Source organism: Ammospiza nelsoni, chromosome 1 (assembly GCF_027579445.1).
Source record: "Ammospiza nelsoni isolate bAmmNel1 chromosome 1, bAmmNel1.pri, whole genome shotgun sequence".
In the NCBI taxonomy this organism is placed as follows: Eukaryota; Metazoa; Chordata; class Aves; order Passeriformes; family Passerellidae; genus Ammospiza; species Ammospiza nelsoni.
The window spans coordinates 63975501-63999682 of record NC_080633.1 but is presented as its reverse complement, the minus strand read 5'-3'; the positions used below and the strand labels follow the sequence as shown (position 1 = coordinate 63999682).

Sequence of the window (24182 nt, the reverse complement as noted above, 5' to 3'; positions counted from 1 at the left end):
CCCCAGAAGCTGCTGCACCTCCAGACCTCTCATACCAGCCAGGCTATTTTGGCAGTGATGTGCTCAGCACATGCTCCACAACCCCACTGACCCTGCAGCCCACCCAAACACCAGAAGCTGCATGTCAGGAGAGGTGTGCTAGTTGGTGCTAATGAAGAGAAGGGGTTAATTTGTCCTGGCTTCTACATAGCCCTACACTTCCAGCTCAGTAGATGGAAGGAATGTGATTAAGTCGGTGTTGATACCAAGTCTGAGAACAGATGTGAGAATAAATTGGCAGAGCTGGAATTCACATGGGACAAAAATAGCAAAAGGGAGTGGGTGGGAACAGTCACACATTTGTGTTACAGGTGCTCGGTCTAGACCCCAACATTTACAGAGACTCCTGAATTTTTCTTCTTACTAATTCTTATTACTCCGGTTTCTCTTGTCAGCAGGGCCTTTTTCCATTAACAGTAATGTCCAGCAGCTCAAACTTGCTGTTCTCTACCCTAAAGGACAACTTGGGCAAAAAGTTCTTTTCAGCTGCAAGCAGAAAAGTTGGAAACATTGCCAGTTCCCCTGCCTCTCACACAGGGTAACACTTGAATCAAATTGCTCCCATTTATAGATATGGAAGCTAAGGCTCACAGTGCAAATATTTTTTAAAGCAAACACATAGCAAACCCCAACCGCTAAGGTTGTTCTTATTCCCTTCACAGAAGCAACTGAAAGACACTGCAGGGAGCAAAACCTGTGTTTGTGCTGGACTTGTGCAAGCTACTTTCCCTCCCTAGGATGTCTCTTCTCTCAGTTGTTGCCCCTTGCCTTCAATCTGTCCATGGGGTTGGTTTGTGGCTTTGTTAGGTTTTTTTTTTTTTGTCTTGTAACAGAGCAAACACTTAGAGTCAGCCCAGGCTGTCCATTGGCAGTGTAACAGATGCACTTGAAAGTCAGCTACATGGACAATAGCATGCTTTTCCATCAAAGGGTTTGAAGACTCATCAAAGGGTGGGACATAAGATGAAGCCTTCAAAGGACATACCACTCCTTGCAGCAATCTGTCGGTCTTGCCACCGCCCATTCCCTTGGTGGATTTTTCAGGATTTGCGTCACTGCTCCAGAGAGTTAACAGCACTTCTTGCAGCCTGATGCAGAAGTAATATCAGCTGTAGCCAGTGAAAAGCAGAGAACTGCAAACACAGGTCTTGGCAGCAGAGTGAAGAGAGAACAGACTATCACCAAAAGCTTTCATATTGCTTTTTCTTGTAACTTTTTAATCCCCCCAAGCAATTTGTTCCACAAAAGACTACGAATCAGTTTCACTAACATTTACTTAAAGAAGAGCCGTGGGGAAAGCACTTACAATTTACCTATCTGTGTAGCTGTAACGTAGTATACAAGCATTGTCTTCACATGGAGAAATGAAGAAAAATCAATAGCAATTCCCAAAAGGCAGATGTATTGGTAGAGAAGGTCACAAAATACTTGCAGTTGCTCTGTAGACTTGGAAGAAGATCCCCTCTGCACTACCTCACTGCTCAGCTTCACATGGAAAGAGGGAAGAAAGGGGACTCATGCTGCAGGGAAAAGCTCTTTATGCTCCTCAAATAGGTCTTATCAAGGCCAGAAGAAAGAAGGGAGGGAGGCATTTGTCATGCCCAAAGAGCTATATTCTGTTTGTATCAATGACAGGCACATAACCAAGGATTACTTTGGTCCATGATGCTGCACACAAGCGTGCTTGTAGCTCCCACTCAGGAGAAATGGGCTGAAAGCTGTGCAGCCCTTACAGAAAATATTACTGCTGCAGTGCTGTCAAGGTCACTGTCAGCCTGGGTTATCTGCTGTGTAAGTACTAGCCTCACAAATCAGGCTTAGCTAAGGGCTGTAATTCATACACTCAGCATTTTGTGGATTATGTCCTTTAGCTTTCCCTCATTGCCATTTTGGATATTCATTTAGCTCCAGTGTGTGGCTTCTGTGATTTCTCTTTGGGGTAATTACCCCATGTGATGCAGTGTTTCCCTGTATATTTCTCAATCACAAGTGCACAAACTCACTCTGTATGAATAATTTTATATAACATGCCTATTATTATCTTTGAACACAGATAGTTCACTGTTAGATAAAACAGTAGAAAGATGCAGACCACGAGGGGGGGGGGTGGGGGGATCAATGGAAAAGGTACAAAACCCACAAGAAATAATAACAAGAAAGTTCCTGTAATTAAGGCACCCACAGGAGAGTCAGGAAAACTCATCTCCCTCATTCTGATCTAAACTTTTGCAGGAGATTTCTGTTTTCCAGATGTCCAGCTTTTATTCATAAAAGAAAGATTATGTGTTTTCCCACCTCATGGATTTATCAACATGAACTGAATTTCTCAGTCTAAAAAGTATTGTAAGAAAATACCATCAAGAGCAGTTCAGACACACACTTATGCTATTACAGTATTTTACAAAACTGGGGACTTAGATAATAAGAAGAGTGGTAGAAAATAAAACAAATATTTTTGTCCAACAGAGCAATTACCCTGTGTAATCAAAACAGGCCTTAGATTGTGCAATACAGAAACATGTTCCCTTCAATAATGGAGTGTTAAAGTCTAAAGAATGTGCGTATGTGCTCATCTCCTCTGTGCTGGGCTAGCTGTGGCAGTACTTTTGGACCAGGTTACTTAGATCCACAGATCTATATTGCAAGGAAAGCATTCTCTTTGGAGAAACTATGCTAAAATCATGTGTATCTCATTCTGCAAGATTGTCGGGCAATATATGATTTTTAAAAAAACTTGTTCCTGCTAGTGCTGGAGTCACTGTAGTATATATACTTATAGTCTTCTTTCTGATTCATAACAATTCCAGTTAAGGTTAGTTTTTGTCCTGTAATGCCACAAAAGTTTCTTCATGTCCTTTACTTCCCAGATGTGCAGGCACCTTCATTGCTTTAGGAAGTTGCCTGTTTCTCTCTAGTTCTGTGATTCAGTGAAGCATCTTGGCATAAGACTTTCTCTCTGCTTTACTTCTTCTAAACAATTTAACACATTTAAGTGGCCTTGAACATGATCACTTCTACTGCACAACTGGGCCTACAGCAAATCCCCAGAATCAACCAGCCTGAAACTTCTAAGCCTGAAATTTGACTCACAGTGTTGATGCCTCAGGCCCAGTCTTCTGTATTGCAGACAGTTTGGCTCAGGAAAAAAATAATGGGCATCATTTTTTGCACAAAATCCCTTTCTTTTTTTCATTCTGTTCTATCTGATCTGATCCTATTTATCCTTCTGAAGAAATAATTTTAGAAGCATTTCAGCTTTTGCTGCTGTCAACTTCTTTCAAGTGAATTTTCCCATCCTTCCTCTTCTCTGTGCTCCTAAAAACATGATTTAAAATTATTTTAAAAATATAAAAAGATAATGCAGAGGGATCCCAGATACTCCAGCCAGCAAGCTGGAGTCTTTATCCAGGGCCTAGCTCAAATGCCTCTACACAAACACATGGTGTATGGGGAACAAATAAAAGAGCTAGAGATGTGCAGACATCTGCTTGGGGATGGCAACATCAGCATCACAGGGATATGGTGGGATGGCTCCTGTGACTAGGGCTTTGGAATGGAGGTTTTCAGGCTTTTTAGGAAGGACAGGCTAGACAGACAAGACGGGAATGTGGCCCTGATGTCAGTGACCAGCTGGAGAGTCTGGAACTCTGCCTGGGAAAGGATGAGGAGCCCACTGAGAGCTGGTGGGTGAAGATTAAGGGGGACACCAGGGACAGGGGATGTTATAGTGGGAGTCTGCTACAGGCTGCCCAATCAGGAGAATGGTGTGGATGAAGCTCTCTGTAGGCAGATTGTGCCTGAACACTCTTAATCCCTGGTCCTTGTGGGGGATTTCAACCTCCTTGATGTCTGCCAGAGGGACAACATGGCAGGGCAAAAGAAATCCCAGAGGTTCCTCAAATGTGTCAAAGCAACTTCCTTACACAAATGACTGAGGAGCCAACAAGGAGAGGTGCCGTGCTGGACCTTGTGCTCAAAGAGGAGCTGGTGGGGAGTGCAGTGCTCCAAGGCACTGTAAGTGACACAGGATGGTGGAGATAAAGATCCTCAGGGCAGTGAGAAGGGCACACAGCAAAATCACTGCCCCAGACATCAGAAGGGCAGACCTTTGGCCTCTTCAAGGACCTGCTCCATACAGTCTGGAAAGCAGAGAGGCCCAAGAATGCTAGCTGAATTTCAAGGATCACTTCCTCCAGGCTCAGGATCAATGGATTCCAGCAAGAGGAAAATCAGGAAAAAACGCCAAGAGGCCTTCATGGATGGACAAGGAGATGCTGAGCAAGCTCAGAGAGGAAAACAAAGCTTTCAGGAAGGGGAATCAAGAACGGGCGATCCAGGAGGAATACAGGGAAATTGTATGGCAAGCTAGGGACAAGGCTCAGTTAGAATTGAATTTGTCCAGGGATATGAAGGATAACAGAAAGGGTTTCTATAGATATGTTGCAAGCAAAAGAAAACCAGGGATAATGTGAGCTGTCTCCAGAAGGAAACAGGAGGCCTGGCTACCCTGGACAAAGAGAAAGCTGCGGTTCTCAATGACTTCTTTGCCTCATTCTTCAACAGCAAGTGTTCCAGCAACACCGCCCAAGTCAAGAAAGACAGAGAAAATTAAATGATCCTGAGCCCTTTCAGGTCTGAGGCCATCTAAGAAACTTGAATATGAACAAGTCCATGGGACTCAAAAAAGAATCATCTGCAAGTCCTGGGAACTGGCAAAGTTTCAAAGCCACCGTTTTTGAGAAATTGTGGCAGCCAGGTAAAGCCCTCAATCACTGGAAAAAGAGAGATATAACCCCCATTTTTAAAAAAGGTGTCAGAGTTTGACACTGGCCCAACACCAGGCACCCACAAGAGTTACTCACTCACCCTCCCCTGTTACAGATAGGCAGCGGAGAGGGGAAAATGTTAACAAATGCTTCATGAGTGAGATAAGGACTGGGAGAAACACTTCAAGGGCAAAACTGAGTCAACTTACATTGCAAAGTGAATTTTATTACTAACAGGATCAGAGAAGGATAATGAGAAGTAAAATAAGCCTGTAAAATAAAACACCATTTTCCCCTCAGCCTGTCCCTCCTTCCCACCAACAGTGCAGGGAAAAGGGGCATGGTGGGGGGCTTTGGTCAGTTCATCACCAAGATTTTCTTCCACTGCTCCGGAAGAAGAGTCCTTCCCCTGTGAGACTGTGGGGTCTCTCCCACAAGAGACAGCTCTCCATGAACTTTCCCAGTGTGGGTCCGCTCTCATGAGCAGCAGCCCAACCACACCTGCTGCAAACGTGAGTCCCTCCCACAGGCAGACAGCCCTCCCAAAACTGCTGCAACGTGGGCCTCTCTTTCCAAGGGATGCAGTTCTCCAAGGACAGACTGCTCCCTGGAAGCAGGGATTCCTTCCCTCCACTGGGTCTCCCACTGGACCACAGCCTCCTCCAGGCATCCACCTGCTCTGGCATGGGCACCTCCCCACGGGCTGTGGGTGGATCTCTGCATCCCCTGTGGATCCCCATGGGCTGCAGGGGCACAGCTGCTTCACCATGGTCTCACCATGGCCTGCAGAGCAACCTCAGCTTGACACCTGGAGCACCTCCTGCTCTCCTTCTCCACTGACCTTGGTGTCTCCATGTTGTTTCCCTCACATAGTCTCACCTCCTCCTCTTCTCTGACTAGAAGCAAAACTCATGACTTTGTTTTGATTTCTTTCTTAAATATGTCATCACAGAGGCATTATCATCATTTCTAGTGGGCCCAGCCTTGGCCAGCAGCATGTCTGTCTTCAGAGCCATCAAGGATTGGCTCTGCTGGACATGGTGGAAGCTTCCAGCAGCTTCCCACAGGAGCCCTCTTTGTGGCCCACCTGCTACCAAAAACCAGGCTGTGCAAAATCCATACAAAAAGGAAACCAGAAGACCCGGGGAACTACAGACCAGTCAGTGTTACCTCTGTGCCAGGCAAGATCATGGAGCAGATTCTCCTGGAAAATATGCTAAGGCACATGGAAAACAAAGAGGTGATTGATAACAGCCAACATGGCTTTACAAAGGAGAAATTGTGCCTGACAAATTTGGTGACCTTCTGTGGTGGGGCTGCAGTGTTGGTGGACAGGGGCAGAGCAACTGACATTGTCTGCCTCAGCTTAGGCAAAGCATTTGACACTGTCCCACACAACATCCTCACTTCCAAATTGGAGAGGCATGGATTTGATGGATGGACACTCAGCGGATCAAAAACTGTCTGGATGGCCACACACAAAGACTTGTGGCCAGCTGTTCATTGTCCAGTGACAAGTGGTGTCCCTCAGGGGTCAGTACTGGGCTGATGAGGTTCACCATCTTTGTTGGTGACATGGCCAGTGGAATAGAGCGTGGACCATCAGAAAGTTTGCTGACAACACCAAGCAGTGTGGTGTGTTAGACATGCTGGAGGGAAGTGATGCCATCCAGAGGGACACAGACAGGCTTGAGAGGTGAGGCTGTGCAAACCTCATGAAGTGCAGCAAAGCAAAGTGCAAGGCCCTGTACCTGGATTGTGGCAATCTCAGACACACCCCCAGGAGGGGCAGAGAATTGAAAGCAGCCCTGCAGAGAAGTTAAGTATCACTTGAGGGTGATACTTAACAAAAAACTCACATGAGTGCAGTGTGTGCTCGTAGCCCAGAACCCCAATGGAATCTGGGTCTGGATCCAAAGGAGACTGGCCAGCAGGGTGAGGGAGGGGATTCTGCCCCTCTGCTCTGCTCTGGTGAGACCCCACCTGGATCCACCTGGAGTGCTGGATCCAGCTATGGGGTCCCCCCATAGGACCTGGACATGGAAGGACATGGAACCACTGAACTAAGTCCAGAGGAGATCCACAAAGTTGACAAGAGGACTGGAGCTCATCTCCTACAAAGACAGGCTAAGAAAATTAGGAGTGTTCAGCCTGGAGAAGAGAAGGCTTTGTGGACACCTCATAGCAACTCTCCATTATCTGAGGGGAGCCTTCAGGGAAGCCAAAGAGGGACTCTTTATCAGGAGTTATAGGACAGGACTAATGGGTACAAATTGAAGGAGGGGAAATTTAGGCTAGAGATTAGGAAGAAATATTTTGAGGGTGGTGAGACCCTGGAACAGGTTGCCCAGGGAGGCTGTGGATGCCCCATCCTGGCAGTGTTCAAAGCCAGGCACCATAAGGCCTTGGGCAGCCTGGTGTAGTGGGAGGTGCCCGTGCCCATGGCAGGGGGGCTGGGACTAGATGATCTTTAAGATCCATTCCAACCTCTTAGCATTCTATGACAATAAACCCCAGCAAACTATGACTGTTGGGGATTAAGCCCTTCTGACCAAATGGAGAAACACATACACCTTCATTTCATCTTTTTTGCCCCCCTAAACATACAGATCACCCAGGATGGTGGCCATGTTTAAAAGTAACTGTGAGCAGACTGAAACACTTTTGTGTTTTCCCCAATAACTTGCCTTTGGTAGGGAACGGGTGTTTTATAATGCACTTTGGACAGAAAGTAAAATTTTGATGAAAATTAAATGGTGCTACATCCTCACAAGTGCATAAAATTATCCATTGCTTAATCAGTTATACACACATACATGCTTTTTTTCCTGCAGAAGAGGCTGAATCACATCTCTACTTTATTTGATGTAATTATGCTAGTTGTAAAATAAAATGCAATTGATACGGAGTTTTCCAGGGTTTATTTGACAAATGTAGCACACAAAACCAAATGGTAGGTTATCTCTGAATTTTTATTTCAAGTATCTTGCACACATTTAAATGTAAAAATTGCAGAAAAAAACAAGGCAATGTGGAATTACTTTACTATGTTTTAGGCAATTTGCGTATCCCTTGTAACTATAAGTCATTCTGGTCAGGAGCCTCTTGGACTCCAGCAATGCAGACATCTACCCTGCTCCCAGAGCCAGTGCTGAGTGACGTACAGCTTTCTTCCCATCAACACTTCAAAATTAGTCAAAGGATTACAGAAAGATCTTTTTGTCTACCTGGACAGTCTGGAATTCCAAACTGCATTAAAAATTCTAATTTTGCTGGTCAGTTCTTGAAGTATTTTTTTAAGACTGTGCTCCTCAGGGTGTGCAAGTTGTGATGCTTGGGCTCAATTCTGACATTATGGCATGAACCACAGTCACTTTAGATCCTCTTCCTTCACCTTCCGCACTAGCAATCCAATAGAGGAAGGTTCCTTGGATTCAGAGGCTAGGATCACTTGCAGTTTGGCCCAAAAGAACAAATCTTCTCTCCTCTTCATGGTGTGCCCAAGTTCAGCTTTTCTCATGCCCTTTTTTCACATACATACACTGCCAACACCAAAAGCTCATATGTCCCATCTTCCATTCCTGTATCTCATAGCTAACTTAGTACATCCCAAAGACATGGTTGGTCGACTTCTTCCAAGTCATGGCTTTGGTCCTCACTCATGTAACTTGACTGACATAAATGTTGCTTGTGTTTGGCTCCATGTTCTGTAAACCACATAATAAATCATCTTTACATGTCCTTAATATCACAGTCTTCTTCATTCTTATTTGAGATTAACAGTCTCATTAAAGCTTCCTATAGATTAATCTGAAAAATACATCCCTATTTTTCCTGCTGAAATAAAAAGTCCATTCAGTCCAGAAAGATTTTGAGAAAATCTTCCTTTTCATCCTGTCCGTCACTCTAAGATTTAAGAGTGAATGTTGCTTTGATCCTTCCAGTGCAAGGGCATGAAGTTACCTCTTCAGCCTACTTGAACATCACATGATGGATTAGATCTCATTTGCAGCAAAAGAACTCCATCCAGGATCATGCTCAGATCAGAGACAGGCCTGCACACATTTCTTTTCATACCACAGCACCTGCTGTGTTTGCTTCAGAAAGGTGGGAGATATCAGTCCAGTGAAGAGCTTCATCCGCTGGCTTTGCACAGCCATGGCCTCCCTACAACTCAGTCTTCATGTTAGAAGCATATTCTTGCTCAGAAAAGGAGGGTTTCACAGCAGAGTGAAATAAAGTTGATGCAAACCTCATAACAGCATTGTAACATGTTGTGTAGCTGTAAAGGTATTTTTTAGCTGACTAACTCTCAAAAGTTACCGTAGTGCATAAGTGATTGTCGAAGGCTTGTCCAGCACAAGCAGATCACTGACAAGGTACCTGTACTTTCAGGCTGTTGTGAAGAGACCATATTATCATCACATAATCTCTGAAGAGACCATAAATATTATAATTTATTTCCTCTCCATACCACTCAGCCATCCAGCTTGTGTTTACTGATGAGTCCACAGTGCCATCAACTTCAACTTAGACAGAACTTGAAGTAAACTCATTTTTGCAAGTGCTGTCACTGTTTAAATGCTGGAAAGTTGTTATTTCACGTACATTGATGAGGGTAAGCATGTGCTTCATATCTGGTCTGGTTTTTTGGTAATTGGGAGACATACTCTCTTTTCTTAGACATGTCTAAAAGAGAAAACACAAAGGGAAGCTTAAAACTGAGAATTCCTATGAAAGGCAATTAGAAAAAAAACTTTTGAAGATTTTCCTTTTTCTCTTTGCTAACCCTAGCTGATTACACCTTTCCCATTTGTTTGTCACTGGAAGCACCCAGTACCAATAAAAGCTGCTGTTTCTTGCTAAATCAATTAACTTTATAGGACAAAAGCCTCAGTCAAAAAAGAAACTTTATATTTGATTCACATTTTCATCTCAACAGGCCTTGCATCAAGCTATTGCAAGTGTGCTTCCACCTGCCTTCAATGCAAGCCAGTGCCTGAAATATTTTCATCAAATTGTCAAAGTAAAGCCCCAGTCCTGCCAACCAGTTCTAAAGTGAATGCTGCTGTTGAGTTTGGTGGAGATAAGGCACAATCTTCACTAAAGAAGAGGACAAGACAGGCTGTAAGAACTTAACAGGCATTTTAAATAATGAACCTCACTTGTGAGATCAGGTCGATATTAAATTTTGATGAAAGCTAGGTTGATATCTGAGACGGGGCCTCACCCAAAAGTAAGATACACATAATTCCACCAGAGCGAGAGTTATCTTCACTACACAGCCCTGCTTTTTATAACTGCACCACCAAAACTGGGACTGGTTATTTTTTGTAAGGGGAGGAGCGATTTCTGTAGAGATCTGAAATTCTTTCAGGACACTGAGAAGAACGTGAGGCATCTGTCTCTTCTGAGTGATATCCTTGCTTTCATGCTTCCATCCTAACAAATTCCTACAAGATTTATCTCATCAAACTTTCGTCTGAATGGCACAAATTACTGACAGAATTGTCAATCTAAAAAAGAGACAGGCATAAATTTAATTGCTCCCTGAAGATACATGGAAAGCTACATTTAGCACAGCTAATTAGATACACTCTGATCAACAGTTATGATTCATCTGCTGAGGAGCAAAACAAGGAGGCAAGTATGAAACAGGCAGCAAAAGTTAAATCTGACCTCCCAAAATTCTGGGGCTGGTTCTGGTTTTGTCTTTATTACAAATGCAGCCAGTGATGCACTGTACTGGTGCCCAAGATTCCTGCTACCTCTGAGCCAGGTGACTTCACTGCCACTGCACCCAAAGCATAGTTTTTCTTCTGTGGAGTGAGCTTCCCAAGTACCTTCTCTCCCTTCCTTTCCCAGAACTACCATCCAGCAGTAAAGGTATGGATAAACTCCCCAATTAGATTTTTCTCCATGTATTTTAAAGTGTCTGTTCAACAAGAAAGACATGACTTCACAAAAATGCTCATCTGAAATGGGGTTGACACCAATTTACCAGCGTGGAAACTGAGGCAAAAAGCAAATGGATTTGGACATGTCCATCATGCCACCATACATTCCACAGGTGGGGAAGGGCTTGTAGGGGTCTGTGCCTCCATCTTGGACAAATGCTGTTCCCAGGTACTAAACCAGAAAACTTATTGCCATGCCCTTAAACTGATAAGTAGTTTACACAGAGTAACTGGAAGCAGAAATAAGCAATGAGAGTGCAGGAAAATAACTGATAGTTTGAGTTTAAACCGAGTTAGATCAGAGTGCAGTTTGCTCTCTTTGGAACTCCATCCTTGTGTAGCTGAGTTTAATCATAAATTAAGTACAGACACCAACTTCAGACCAGCTGTTCTTTGCTCATCTTTCTAGCAAAGAAAAGGAGTGGGGGTATTTTGGTTGGTATTGTTGCTTTGCTTATGAGAAAGATAATTACTTACACAAGTAAAGAAGATGAGCAGCAAATAAAAAATCCCAAGGCAAGTCAGCATGAAGAGCTCGCTTTTGTATTTTTTCAGTTTGTCCTCTTCTATTCCAGGGCAACCTAAAATGTAAAGCAATATGGGTTATATTGATCTGGTGTTTGTAAAATATTTTAAAACTGTTACCTTCTTGCCATGGAGCATGGGACTGTCAAAGCTGTGCACTGTACCTGTTACTTTTAACGTGACTGTGCTGCTGAGATTGCGTTCTCCGTTCTGCTCCCCCAGAGTGCACTTGTACGTCCCGCTGCTTCGGCCGGTTGCATTTCTGATCCTCAGTGAAAAGGAGGTGTCATTGGAGAGCTCCAAGGACCCCCCAGCTTCTTGTGGAAAATGAGATTCCATATCAAGGACTTCCCATGCTATTCCTTTGCTGTCTCCAGCCATCTGGAAAACACAAATATATTTCTCTTCTTGAGCAACACTGTCATCCTCAGTTTTAGGGTAAAGAAAATTTTAAAGATGGCTTATGGCTGAAAATACAGAGCCTGAAGAGAGGCAGGAGGAAGCACAACCACAAATCCATTTAATATGTTCATGCTTGCAATCCAACAGTACATGGGGTTTTGCTTAAATGGACTCTATCTATAAATAGGAATTACGGAACTATTCTGTAATAACTTCTTAAGCTGCCTCACCTGTGTGGAAACCCAGGGCACAGGGAATATTTCTCTGTCTGCTCTGGAGTGCACTGACTTTGACCCTTATTCATGGAGAAACTTTCCTAGACTTCAAGATTAACTAGAACCCACAAAAGTGTGAAATAGATTATAGAGAGTAGTGTAGGTGTGTCACTTGGTGAGAAATGTAGGTTTTGGGATTTTTAGTTTGTTGAGGATGGAAGCAAGATGGAAGGCACAGGGTGTTCTCCTGGGTTTCTTCTTCATGCTTCTTCCTTCCTCTTCATGGGTTTGGGTGGCATTTTGTAATTGGACAGAAAAGTCTGCATTGTGTGCTTTCAGGGTTCAGTTATTGGGTTAAAAGGGAAAATAATCTAGGTGTCAATTCTTAATTGGATAATTTAGTCTTAAAAGACCTTGTAACAAGAGACTGTTAGCCATTTTGTGCCTTGCTAATGAAAAGCTGCCAAACTCACAGTAATGAGACTGTTTTACTGATAAGAAATAATAAACACTTGAGTCCAAACATGAATTACTGTCTCAAGTGCCTTCAATCCAGACCCAGAAAAACCAGCAGCTGGTACCCCCTCACACCTGGACAGCAACATGACAGAAGGCAGAGCCTGCTCTCAGTGGGCCCATGCAGAGGCCCCAGGAGAGTTCAGACCGAGGGACACAGTCCATGGGGATGGAGCAGAGGCAGCAAAGGCAGCCCTACCCCGGTGCTTAGCGGTGGCCCTGGGGACCAGAGGTGCCCAGGCGAGCACGGCAGCAGGCAGGGAGGCTCCACTGCTGCCAGCACACCTTCTGCCATGCCGTGGTGACAATTAAACCTGCTGACCCAGCAAGTGTGCCACTGCACGAGGGCTCTGCCAAGCACTGGCATCCTCCCAGTGGCTCCGCAGCCCAGAGCTCCCTGTGGGAATGCAGCCATGGAAACTGCACTTTCCTGTGCCAGTTTTTATGTAGCTGACCCCTGAAACCATGCTGCCTCTCTGGAGGAATGGAGGTTTCCCCCAACCCCGCTTCCCTCCCTTCCTCTCGTGACTGGAACCAAGGAACAAAAAATTGCTTTGACTCCTTCAGATTCAGTTGTGTGAAGGTCACAAGCAGGTTCTGGTGCACTTGGGGAGCATTTGTGTGTTGAATTTCTTAATTGTAACCAGAAGAGCTACATTCCTTGGCGTTGCTGAGAGGCTGCTGGAGGAATGAAGTGTATTCCCAGAACAGTTCGTACTGCAGGGCGATAGGATGCACTGAAAATGACAATTGGCTGGGAACCACAAAGAAGAGAGAAATCACTAAGTTGATTTGAAAGGTGGAAGAAGGGTTTGAATTAGCCTGTGTCCATTCTTATTCATCCAAGTTGCTCCCTGGGATTCGAGGCGGCATGCCCTCCATAAAGGCTTCCCAAGTAATGAATTCAATCTTTCTGTGGACCAGCAGAGCCAGAGCCAGCTCATGAGTCCAAGGCTCAGCATTTCAGCCAAATGTATAACTAATGTAAGCCAAGGCTTTTTATTATTATTATTTTATTTTAATAGACACATTTTTGGGTCATATGTTGGTGCTTACTTTCTATCAGCATAGCTACTGCATTGGGGTATAACAGTTACACTGTAAGCTATTAAAATTAACACAACTTTCTCATACTGAGGCTAGGAGTATCTGGTTTCCCTTTCATGTGTTTGCAGGAGGAAAGCACACTCGGGAGTCTGGAGAGATGTAAGGGTCTGATGCTCCCTTCAACATTGCTATTTTTGTAGTCTAAAGTGGTGCAAAACAAGCTGCAAATTGGGGAACTTTTCAGGAACTGAGGAATGAGACTAAAGCACAAAATTTCCTTAATTGTAGAGATTCTTTCTCAGAAAGGTTTTGGGTTTTTCAGTGCATCAACTGAAACACAGAGCAGTAATTTCCTGGGGCTTTCCACACTTTACCCAGAAAGAGGGAAGAATCTTCCTCTTAATCCCCTAGTAAATTTACCCCAGCTTCTCTTTCTTACTACACTCGTCCCTAAGCAGCGACAAGACAAGCAGTATGTATGGTGGTTTTCAGGCCCCAGGTACTTCACTGTGCTACAGGGATTTAGGTATTTTCAGGCCTTGCACATTGTCAGAGATGTGGCCAGAGAATTCCAATACCCAGGCTGGGCTCAGCTCTGGTTACAACTAGGTCAATAGCAGCTAAGTGGATATAGTTGACCTCCCTTAGATCTAATTTTTGCCACTCTCCCTTCCCTTACCACCCCCTTCCTCAGTGAAATGTAAAACTGCCCACAGGGCAATAAAAGGAACCAGCCTGACTACCCTTTGCATTGCCCTAAATTGCAGATAGGAGGTCTGAGCTATGCACAAAAAATTAGATTTGTTTAGGGATTTTTGGTTTTGTTTCTTCCTTTCATTTACTGGCAGCATAAATAACTGGTGTCCTGGGCGGTAAATGGTGGTGTGATTCTTGTGGCTGAGATCTGGGAATGAGAAAACACTTTGATCTTTCTGTATGCAATTGCAATCAGTACTGCTCCTAAAAGGGAGAACTCAATTAAGTCCATGCCTGACCATGCACTTATTCCAAGTGAGATTTTGGGTAAATGATTGAACTTTCCTATTTCATGGGAACAGTGAGGGCTAGGATTGATTATTGCCTCCAAAGCTTTTTAAGGTGCTTGGCTGCAGCTGCAAGCACAATGATGGCGACACTGCAGACAGGACTGTCAGAATTTTGCCTTAGACATGCTCTGTGTCAGGCAAAGTCGTGTCATGAAACTGCACTAACAACATGTTTTTCCCCAAAACAAGAAGAAAAAGTTACTTTGTGGCCTAATCTGGCTTCTTCACTTGCTGTGAAACCACTGGTGACCCACATGGGGGTTATGATCCTTGAGTTTGGGGAGGAGGAGGAGGAGGAAGGGGTCATGTGTGGGTTTAATTCAGGGTTTGCACGTCTTTCTTTCTCCGTTAAATCTCCTCTTTACTGAAGGGCGAGGGCAGGCAAGGCAGTCTGCAGGCGTGCTGTGTGCCCAGCAGCATCCCAACATTTTTTAGGCTGCAGAGACATCTGGTGGCATTTTTCCAGCCTGTGCAGGCAGTGCATCTGCCCCTACTCAGAGGTCACAGCAACCTTTTCTCTGATGCCTGAACCAAGCCTTTTTCCACAGCAATCTTATCTCCTGTTATCGTATAGAAAAAAACAAAACAAAACAAAACGCCCCTCCCTTTTGAAATTCTCTACATAGCAAGTAAACACCTGAGCAAATTTGCAGAGTGCATCCTCATATCCCAGCTGTATAAAAGGAAGTCCATGAGATGTTCAGTAAGGTCATTGTTCTGCCTCTTGCTCTATTCAAGATAACCTCTTTCCCACCCCAAACCTAATTAAAATTACAAAAATGCCACTTTGCTTGCCACCTCCTGTGAATTACTTGGCAGACTCTCTCACTGGACACATCATTTTGCAGCTCAAGCTTCTATGATAAACCAGCTCTAATTCATGCCAAGTGTCCTCCAGGTGATACCACAGCCCAAGGTAAATGCTGGGGGTTTTACCTAATTAATTCCACACAAGCTTAGCAGGATCAAAGCAAGCACTGCCAGAGACAGCAATCCACTTGTGTAGGGACCATCCTCTCCTTTAATCAGTGAAAAAAAATCTTTTCTTCTCACATTTCATTTGTGTTTCATGTCCCTTACACCTCACTGCTGAACAAAATGCATCATACAGCTTCCCCTGCTCCCCATCTCCAAATGGAGGAGAAAAGGAGCATATTCCTGCTCCTTGGATTTACCAAGATTTACCAAATGGATTTACCAAAATTCAAAAGGCAAATGATGACTTGTGTGGGGACAGGTAGAAAATTCTACTAAATCTATTTTCACAAAAATGGCCTTGTTGGCATGCAGTCTGCTGGGGGTTAATTCCCCCAGAATTTTGCTGGAGGACTTTATGGCAAAATAATTCTGCCTATCTGCATAAAATTAGGCATTGAGAAAATTTTAAAAAAGAAGAAATGTGAGTTTATATTTAATGTACTGTCCTTCAGCAATGTCTGTGGCAGACTCAAAGATCACCTGGCAGAATATCTTCAGCAGAGCCTGAAGTGAGGTGGTCCCTAGCCTCTGTTCAGTCCCTGCTGAGACACATCCTGGAGTGCTGGGCTCAGTGCTGGGCCCCCAGGGCAAGACAGATCCGAGGGAGTCCAGTGAAGGGGCACAAAGATGGATATCTTGGAGAACCTGACACGAGCAAAAGGTGGAAGAGATGGTTCAGCCTGGAAGAGACCAGGCTCAGGATCATCTTATCAGTATTGATTCAACCTGATTAACAGGGGGCTAGAGAAACTGAAGGCAGACTCTTCTCAGTGGCCTTCAGAGGCAAGAAAAGAGGTAATGGGCACGGGCTGAAATTCAGGAAATTCCACTTAAGCAAAAGAAAACCCCTTTTTACTGTAGGGGTGGTTGAACACTGGAATGGGCTGCCCAGAGAGGGTGTGGAATTTCCAGCCTTTGAGATTTTCAAGACTAAACTGGACAAAGCCTTGAGCAGCTCTAGTTGTCAGGTTTTAGTGAGTTTAATTGAAAATTATTCTACTTCTCAAAATCCTAGAAACACGTGTTCTAAAGAGGTTGTGATTTGCCCATAGATACTCTCTAGTCAATTGACTGACTCCTATTAAGTTTCTCCTAGCCTGGAGCTTTTTGGTAAGAACAGTGGATATTAAAATGGGATATGTTTGATTGAAAATACAACTGAGCTGATATATTTCTGTTCTCTGACTGTATGAATTATGGAAAATAGGTAAAATAATTAGGACCCCAAAATTCAAGTGCCCTTCAGCAAATGTTTCTTTTTTCAGAGAACTAAAAACAAGGTGATGGAATGAGGAGGAGCATTTTGCTCAGTTCTAGCTGGCTAGGTTTTAGCTATTGTTTTGAAAACTGCTTCAGCATTACATGGCAATACCCTAAAAATGGCAATTCACCCCTGCTGTAGTGCTTGCACCCAACTAATCAATTAATATTTAATTTTATCATGAACACGTGCAGGCGAGCAGTTCTCACATTAACTCATGTTCTCTGCTCTCATTAAATAACTTTTCTCATCAAACTTTTCCCACACTAAAGTGGTACACTGTCTTCCAGGTAAATCAAAGTGCCAATATAAACTGCTTTTCCAATAAAAGAAAATTATTATTTCAGCAAAAATTTTTGAGTTCCAAAACTGATGTCAGTTTAAAGGTGGAACATATTAACATCCGATTATTTTCTGGTGAGGGTGAGATAATTGTAAAAATGGTTTTGTTTAAAATCATACCAGGCAAAATGGCCAAGTTGAAATTTCTGACTGTTATAGAGAGCTAAAAATCTACATAAGCCCAGAAGGAATTTATTTTCTGAAGCAAAATATATAGAATTCTGGCAATGCCCAATAGCCAACATATAATGAAACACAACTGAGCTGAAACTGCTTAATAGGTGTATTTTTCAGCACAAAAAAATGCTTCCACATTTGATTAGTGCTAATGGTGCATCCATATGGTTCCTATACAGTGTCATGTAGAGATACCAAAGTTAAATTTGAAAATAACAGACATAAAAATTGTGGGCACATGTGAGTGAACTTTGAGTGTGCTGTAAAAAGGGAGGGGGGAACAGAGGGGAGATGAGGAAAGAAAATCCAAAACCCAACCCCAAAACAACAGTGAAGGAACTATGTGTGACACATGAGCCAGCTGGAAAAGCCCTTTGACTCACTCACGCAGACTAAACACTAAACTATTGTTTAGTTGATTTGGCCGTAGTTTGATTTTCTTTTTTTTAGCTAAGGGCATCCAGCCTTAGCTCATGTCAGACAAAAGAATTGTTTTGGTCATGAAATCATTTCCACTGGTCCCTTCCTGTCTAAATCATTGATGTGAAGAAGCTACTTGGGGATGAATAGATGTCTGAGAAGCATTGGACTGCATTTCTTTGCGTAGGTTAGAAATTCGGCTGAAGTAATTTAGCAAATATTTACCTAAGCTAATATATCACAGCTATGCACTTTTAGCAAAAGTAGTTTCCTTTGAAGGAAGGTGCAGTCAATATTATATGGCTAAACTGTTTATTCTTATTTTGTAATATGAGTTTCCCCTCTTATTCTGCCATGATTTTATATTTTTCAAGGAAGTGCTATAAAGTTAACAGATTTCTCTCCACTGAAGCACAGATTTCTTTCCTCGTCCTCAAGATTTGTTTTAGATTAGGATTCTTCTGGCTATCACATGAAGAAAATAGTGTCATAACTACTGGGACTTCATTTGTGTGTGTTTAAACTTGATTTTCAAACTGGATATAAAGTGATAATTATGAGGGTCTATGAAGTGGTTCTCATTTTCAATGCACTTCACAAAGAGAAACTATTCAGCGATCAATAGCCCTACGAGGCAGAAAGGTAAGTAAAGTTTCATTACTCAGATTCTTGTCCAGTAGGTGGGCTGTAGAGATTCAAATTGTCTATTTCCATAGACAATTCCCAGTGCTTAGGCAAAAAAGACCTAGTTTTCAGTTCTCAGCTGGCAAACTTCCACACTGCTCATATATGGGTTTATGGCATGGAGGCTACCCAGCACTCCTAAAAACATACCACACTTTAAGACTATCATAATTACAAATTCTTTTCCATGGCCTCATATTGAATGGAAGGAGAGCTGCACCAGGCTGGAAGAGGACTTGGTGCTCTACATTCTCCCCAGTGTGTTCAGCCAGCTTACTTCATATAGTTTTAAGTAAAAATCATTTTGTCTGAGCTGACTGACTGTGGTCCTGATTCTGCACAGATCTACTTACACAGGTGACTTCCTGCATGAGGATAATTAGCTCCAATAATCTTTGATGCACAGCAGGTCAAACACATCCATGCCTTTTTTTTGCAGTATGAGACATTAGCAAAAGCAAAGGAATTGAATGCAAACCTTTTTTTACACCCAGTTGGATTTTGACACCAGAATATTAACTCCATTATAAAATTACTTCTCTATACAGCAAATACTTTTAAATTATAACCTTTTTTTTTAGCAGATTGTAACAAACTGGCCCTTCTTTGGTCTGAGCACACAGAGGTGCCCGTGGGAGGGAGTGGTTTGCTCACATAACATTCACCCTGTGCAAACAGCTGCACAAGCAGCACCATAACATTGCCACCATCATTTTTTAAAGCAGCAGAAGCAAAGGTTAATTGCTTGCATTTACTTCACAGTTCAAAGTGACCTCATACAAAAGATTTCACCTAACAGCTGCTTGAACTTTACAGCCTGAAATTTCATACAATTTGTTGGAATTACCTTTTAATTAGTCCTTTGGGGTTATACGTGGTGTTTATTGATTAATCCTTCAGTAGTTGTTTTTAAATAACAGAGTAATTACCTGTGTTGGGTAGCCCAGCCACACTCCACCATTCCCTCACCCTCCTTTGCAGTGTTGAATGGGGACAGCAGCACGGAGCCAAAGTGTAGAGAGGGGAGGAGAAAGATCTCCAAGCTGCTGCTGATTTAGCCAGCCCCATAAGCAGAGGTGTTGCTTGTTCAGCACAACACACTGAGCCTAGATTGCTTTTCCCCATGGAGAGTCAGGCTTTTTGGACTTGGAGCTCTGCTTTTCCTAATATGGCTGCAACTGTGTCTTGGGCTGGCGTCACCTCCTGCCTGTCCCCACTTCCCACCTCTCTCGTGGGACAAGCAGACAGAGGACTGCCATCCACACATGGCTGGTGCCATCAGCCCCTGGGGACTGTGCCAAGAGCTGACAATAGCCAGACTTTTGCTACTTTTTGTGTCAGCAGAGAAAATAAGTGCAAGGTTCTGTCATGCTGGACACTGGAAAACCAGTCTTTTCCTGAGCCAAGCAGCTGAAGCAGGAAGAGCAAGGAGACCATGGAGGGAGTGAGGGATATAGGGACAGGGCAGGGGACATGCAGTGGTAGTCTAGACTGTGATAGCATGACTGCTGCAAGGGGAAGCAGCACCAGAGAGGGCCCCCACAAAAGGCATCATCAAATACCATCCTCCTGTGTATGTGCAGTCATTTTGTGTCCAGGTGGAACTGCAAAGAGCTACGAGGCAACACAGAATTGGGTTTATAGGCTTTCCTTGTACTTCTTCATCAGGGAATGGCTTTTGGCTTCTGTTTACTGCTTGGCCCTCTTAGGTCCCACTGAACTTGGAGAAGCACATGCTTCTGGAGTATCTCCACACTTCAGCCTGTTTTTGTTTTTGTTAACTTCCAACACTGCTATGGGGGAGACTATTCTGGGGTCCAGTCAGCCTCTCTGTTTATTCCTCCCGACCCCCTATCACTTCTCAACTCCTCCAGGTCCACCAGATGTCATGGTTTGCCTTCCATGGCTCTCTGCCCTTCCCAGACACTGGGAGAAAGGGAGCCTTCAATAATTAGCACATATCTGGATGGAAAATATAGATCCTTATCAAGTTTTTGAGGCAGAAAACAAAAAAATTAATAAGTTGACTCATATTCCAAATCCCATAGAAAATTCAACCGAAAGCATTATTCCCTCCTCTATGTTTACCACGTGTGCTTTGTTCAACAGTTTGGAAGAAGATGCCTCACTTGGTGGGTTGGCAGTCAGATGTTCACAACAGCTCCTGTGAGGTGCAGTTGCCATCTGGTCTGTAGGCAGATGCTCACTGTTGTACCAGCAATGAAAGTCAGGTGCATTGCAAGTTTCAACCTCAGAAGCTGTATCTAATGGCAAACACTGTTTGTTGGTTACTGTAGGAAATGAGTTTAAAACTGAATCTGACCGAACTGCTGAGAAGCCAAGGCTGTGGCTTCAGGTTCCGGCAGAGATAAATTAACGGTTTTCAACACCCATAAATAAGGCTTTTTCCTCTTCCCTTCCATTGCTCTACCATCACATGGGAAAGTAATTCAACTCTGTAACCCACAAAATGTTTATTCACAGTTTGATTTTCCACTATTATAACAATCAACAGAGAGCTGACTTAACAGGCAACAAGAGGTAACAACACTCCCAGCCATACACTCCTGCTGCTTAGCATGGAACCACCAGGAGTGGCCCATGATAAGCAGCAGGAGTGTATGGCTGGGAGTGGGGAATGGAGGAGAACAAAACCTTCCCTTTTTTCCCCATTAATTTGGCTCACGCCATAAGCTGAAGCTCTGCACTGAGGTGCAAATTTACGGTGCTGTACAGTCAACAGCCGCCTCCTCCACCACTGGGCAATTCTACCTCTCTTAGAAATTTCATCTTGGTAATGTTGAGTGGGACTTTTCTACCCATTAGCTGATTGATTCCTGTAACCCCTCCTGTACACAGCAGGGCTCTCCTGCTCTGGAGACAGAAACTCTGAATCAGAGCAGTCAAGATGCAATTTTTACTTCATGACTGCAAAGAGATAACTCAGAATTTCTAGCTCTCCATCTGCCTTCTGCTCACACTCTGCCCTTATGCCCACCCCACTAGTCAAATCTTCCTAAAGAATAGTGAGTACTTTTTCAGTTCTTCTATTTCAAAGAAAAAATCCTCTCCTGTTTTCAGGGGATTAAACAAGAGCAACGTCACTGATGTTGAGAGGCTTAAATGCCATTTTTTTGCTTTGAAAAAAATCCTGGAAGACTCCTCTTTGGAGTAGTATTTGGCAGGTTGTACATGGGGCGTCACCCGAATTTTGATCCACAGAAGCCAGCAATAATTAGATAGAAAAGCAGGCCAAGAGCAATTCAGGGAATCATGCTCAAATAGCCCATTTCCAGTGACACAGAAAAGGCCTGTTTCCCATGGTCAGCTCAAAGATTTGCAGTGCTGCCTTCTCTCTGCTGCACTAATGGGAGGATTCCTCTGCAGAAAACAACTCATTTTGTACAAGACAAGCCAGTATCAGGTAGGAAAGCAAAGCAGACTGCTCAAGTAACTTAGACATTTTTCTTACTTTATACCAAGACGCTGTCTGGTAGGAGATTGAGGAGTCCTGAAGAGCTTTACAGGGCAGCACCACGTCCTCAGCACACCTCACAGCAACATCTGGGATCATCACAGAAGTCCCACGGATCAAGCACCAAACTGCAAAGCACAGGTACACATCACCTTTAAAAGAGATTGCTTACACAATCCTTCCCCAAAAATATTCCTTCAAAACAAAGATGAAAGAAGGAAAATTGCAGGGCTGCCCACTTACCATTGCACAGGATGATGAGCAGAGCACAGACTCCCAAAGACATGGCTTTTATGCTTCAGATGACAGAGCAGCAACAGCGTGCCTCTCTGCAGGATGGGTGGTGAGAGCAGAGTGAAGCTGGGGCTGCTTCTAGAGTGATATTTCTGGAGGCAGGCTGGGGAATCCCCCAGACTTATCTTGAGGATTTCGTCATAGGGAAAATCCCTACATGTATGAACCAAGGCTCCTCCCCCTAAATCTGTGAGGTCACTCCCATTTCTGCAAGCACTTGCAGTGGTAGGAACTCATCTCCCTTTTTTCACTTTTTCTCCCCCTCTGTACTGATCTGAACAGAGTTAGGTCTGACCGAGGGGCGCTGTGGGTTGGTGTGAAGGCCATCAAAACCAGCACTCAGTGAATCTCTCTTGAGTGACAAAATGTCAGGGGAAAGGGCTTGCCAGCTCAAAATCCCCTCTCAGCCTTCTCTCTACAGTTCTAACAGCACAGGTTAGAATTGTTTGCAAAGGTTTGCCTCATGATGTGACATTTCTGAAACCACATTTAAGACCTCATGTCACAGCACCATGGGAACACTTCAACTTGGGGCAAAACAGGAATTACCAGCATGGCTGAGCCAAACAAACTGCGTTTCAGTAGAGTTACACATTTAACTCTGCAGGTAGGCACACATGAGGTAGAACATTATCTCTTCTTGGCATATTTTGTCATTTTCAAGACAAAAAAAAAGGCATCTGGAGTGACATAACTCTACAAATTATATGCTGGAAAACTTCATCTTGGAAAAAGTCAAGGCAGCTCCCAGAAGAGGAACCATTTGGACATCCCCTCTAGATATCTGGAGGGGGAGGGGAAATCCTTTCCCTGTGATCTGTGAGAGCTGTTTACCTCTTGAGAATTCTTGAGGAAGTCCAAGGTCGATTACAGAAGCATTTACAAATCCTGAAACCGAAAGTTGCTGATGTTATTTTTGGAAAACGCTTGTGGCTGCTGTCTTTAGGTTACTGAGATCATGATGGAGAGAAGCTATTTAGGAGAAGGGGGGTTAAGATTTGATGGGTGGAGAATGGATGGTCAGCCCCTTTTGAAAACCAGGGTTCTGGAAGCCACTCCAGTCTGGGCATCCTAAATCCAAATCACCTCTAGAAAACTTTGTGAGGAGAAGTCAGTTTGACAAGTCCTCACCATGCTAAAGTCCTACTCAGAGTCCTACTCAGATGAGTAAATGCTGTGGGTGGGAAACACTTTTGGAAACTCCACTCTGGTTCTGTGAAGAAAGTCAAACAGCAATTTCATGGGGGCCTCACTGTTGAAATAGCCCACTTATTTTTAAAGCTTTTTGTTTCTATCTTCATTGACCATAATGGTAAATATAACAGGCTCTAAGCTTTATTTTTCTCTTTAAGTTTTCTGGTTTCAAGGACCAGGACCTCAATCAATTACTGAGAAAGCACAAGTGAAATATAAAACCCAGTGGATCTCTTGAGAGTGAGAGAAAATAACTTTTTCCTGTGTGAAATAATAGAGTCCTTGAGAAGATAGAATGGGAGGGGGCTGCTGAAGGAAATCTTAGAGAGAAGAGGGCTCCAGTTAATATATTTCACATCTGTTCTTCACTAAAATGATGACTTTTCTGCCCCCATGAGTCAGTCACACATCAAGCCCATCTCCAAGAAGGGCACTCAGCTTTCACCCAAGGGCCTCTTTCTGTGAGTCCTGCAGAGCTACGTGTTTACCCTTCATAAACCCATCAAGAGGCACAACCTTTCTCTGTCTCCCTTTTCATCATGAGGAAACCCCATGAGCAAACCACAGCAAGCTCCTGCCCCTGCTGTGGGCCAGCCCTTCCCCTGGTGGCCTGGCCAGCAGCAGCCAGGGTGGCTGTGGCAAGCCTGAGCCTGGGGTCACAAGTTTGCCCACACAGAAGTGCAATGAAGGTAATCCTAAAGGGCCAGGCTGCAGCACTGGGAAATGTACGTGCCACACACACACTTGCCAAGGTGATGTTGAGCAACATTCTTCCTCAGTTAGTTAAAATACTGGACTTAAAAACACATGGGTTTTCCCTCCAGGACAGGCATAACTTCAAGCA

At 43.8% G+C, this 24182-nt stretch overlaps 1 protein-coding gene and 1 long non-coding RNA gene across 5 annotated transcripts in view; both read right to left on the bottom strand.

Moving 5' to 3' along the window:
* The window catches only part of LOC132073135 (uncharacterized), a 1090256-nt gene that overhangs the window by 978724 nt on the left and 87350 nt on the right, over nt 1–24182 (bottom strand). The window lies entirely within an intron of this gene.
* On the bottom strand, nt 7760–22290 carry CD83 (CD83 molecule). The gene is made up of 5 exons (XM_059479833.1): nt 22094–22290; nt 21848–21978; nt 11452–11668; nt 11240–11343; nt 7760–9494 (listed from the first exon to the last, which is right to left on the bottom strand). The coding sequence occupies exons 1-5, from the start codon at nt 22134–22136 to the stop codon at nt 9336–9338; spliced, it is 654 nt and encodes a 217-aa protein (XP_059335816.1). The 5' UTR covers nt 22137–22290; the 3' UTR covers nt 7760–9335.

Bases quoted from the DNA above. Each gene is read 5' to 3' on its own strand.
- CD83 (XM_059479833.1), bottom strand. From the start codon at position 22,136: ATGTCTTTGGGAGTCTGTGCTCTGCTCATCATCCTGTGCAATG. The intron at 11,669-21,847 runs GTAAGAAAAATG...TGTGTTTTCCAG, and splicing joins AGACAGCGTCTTGGTATAAA to ATGGCTGGAGACAGCAAAGG. The intron at 11,344-11,451 runs GTACAGTGCACA...TTTACATTTTAG, and splicing joins AGTCACGTTAAAAGTAACAG to GTTGCCCTGGAATAGAAGAG.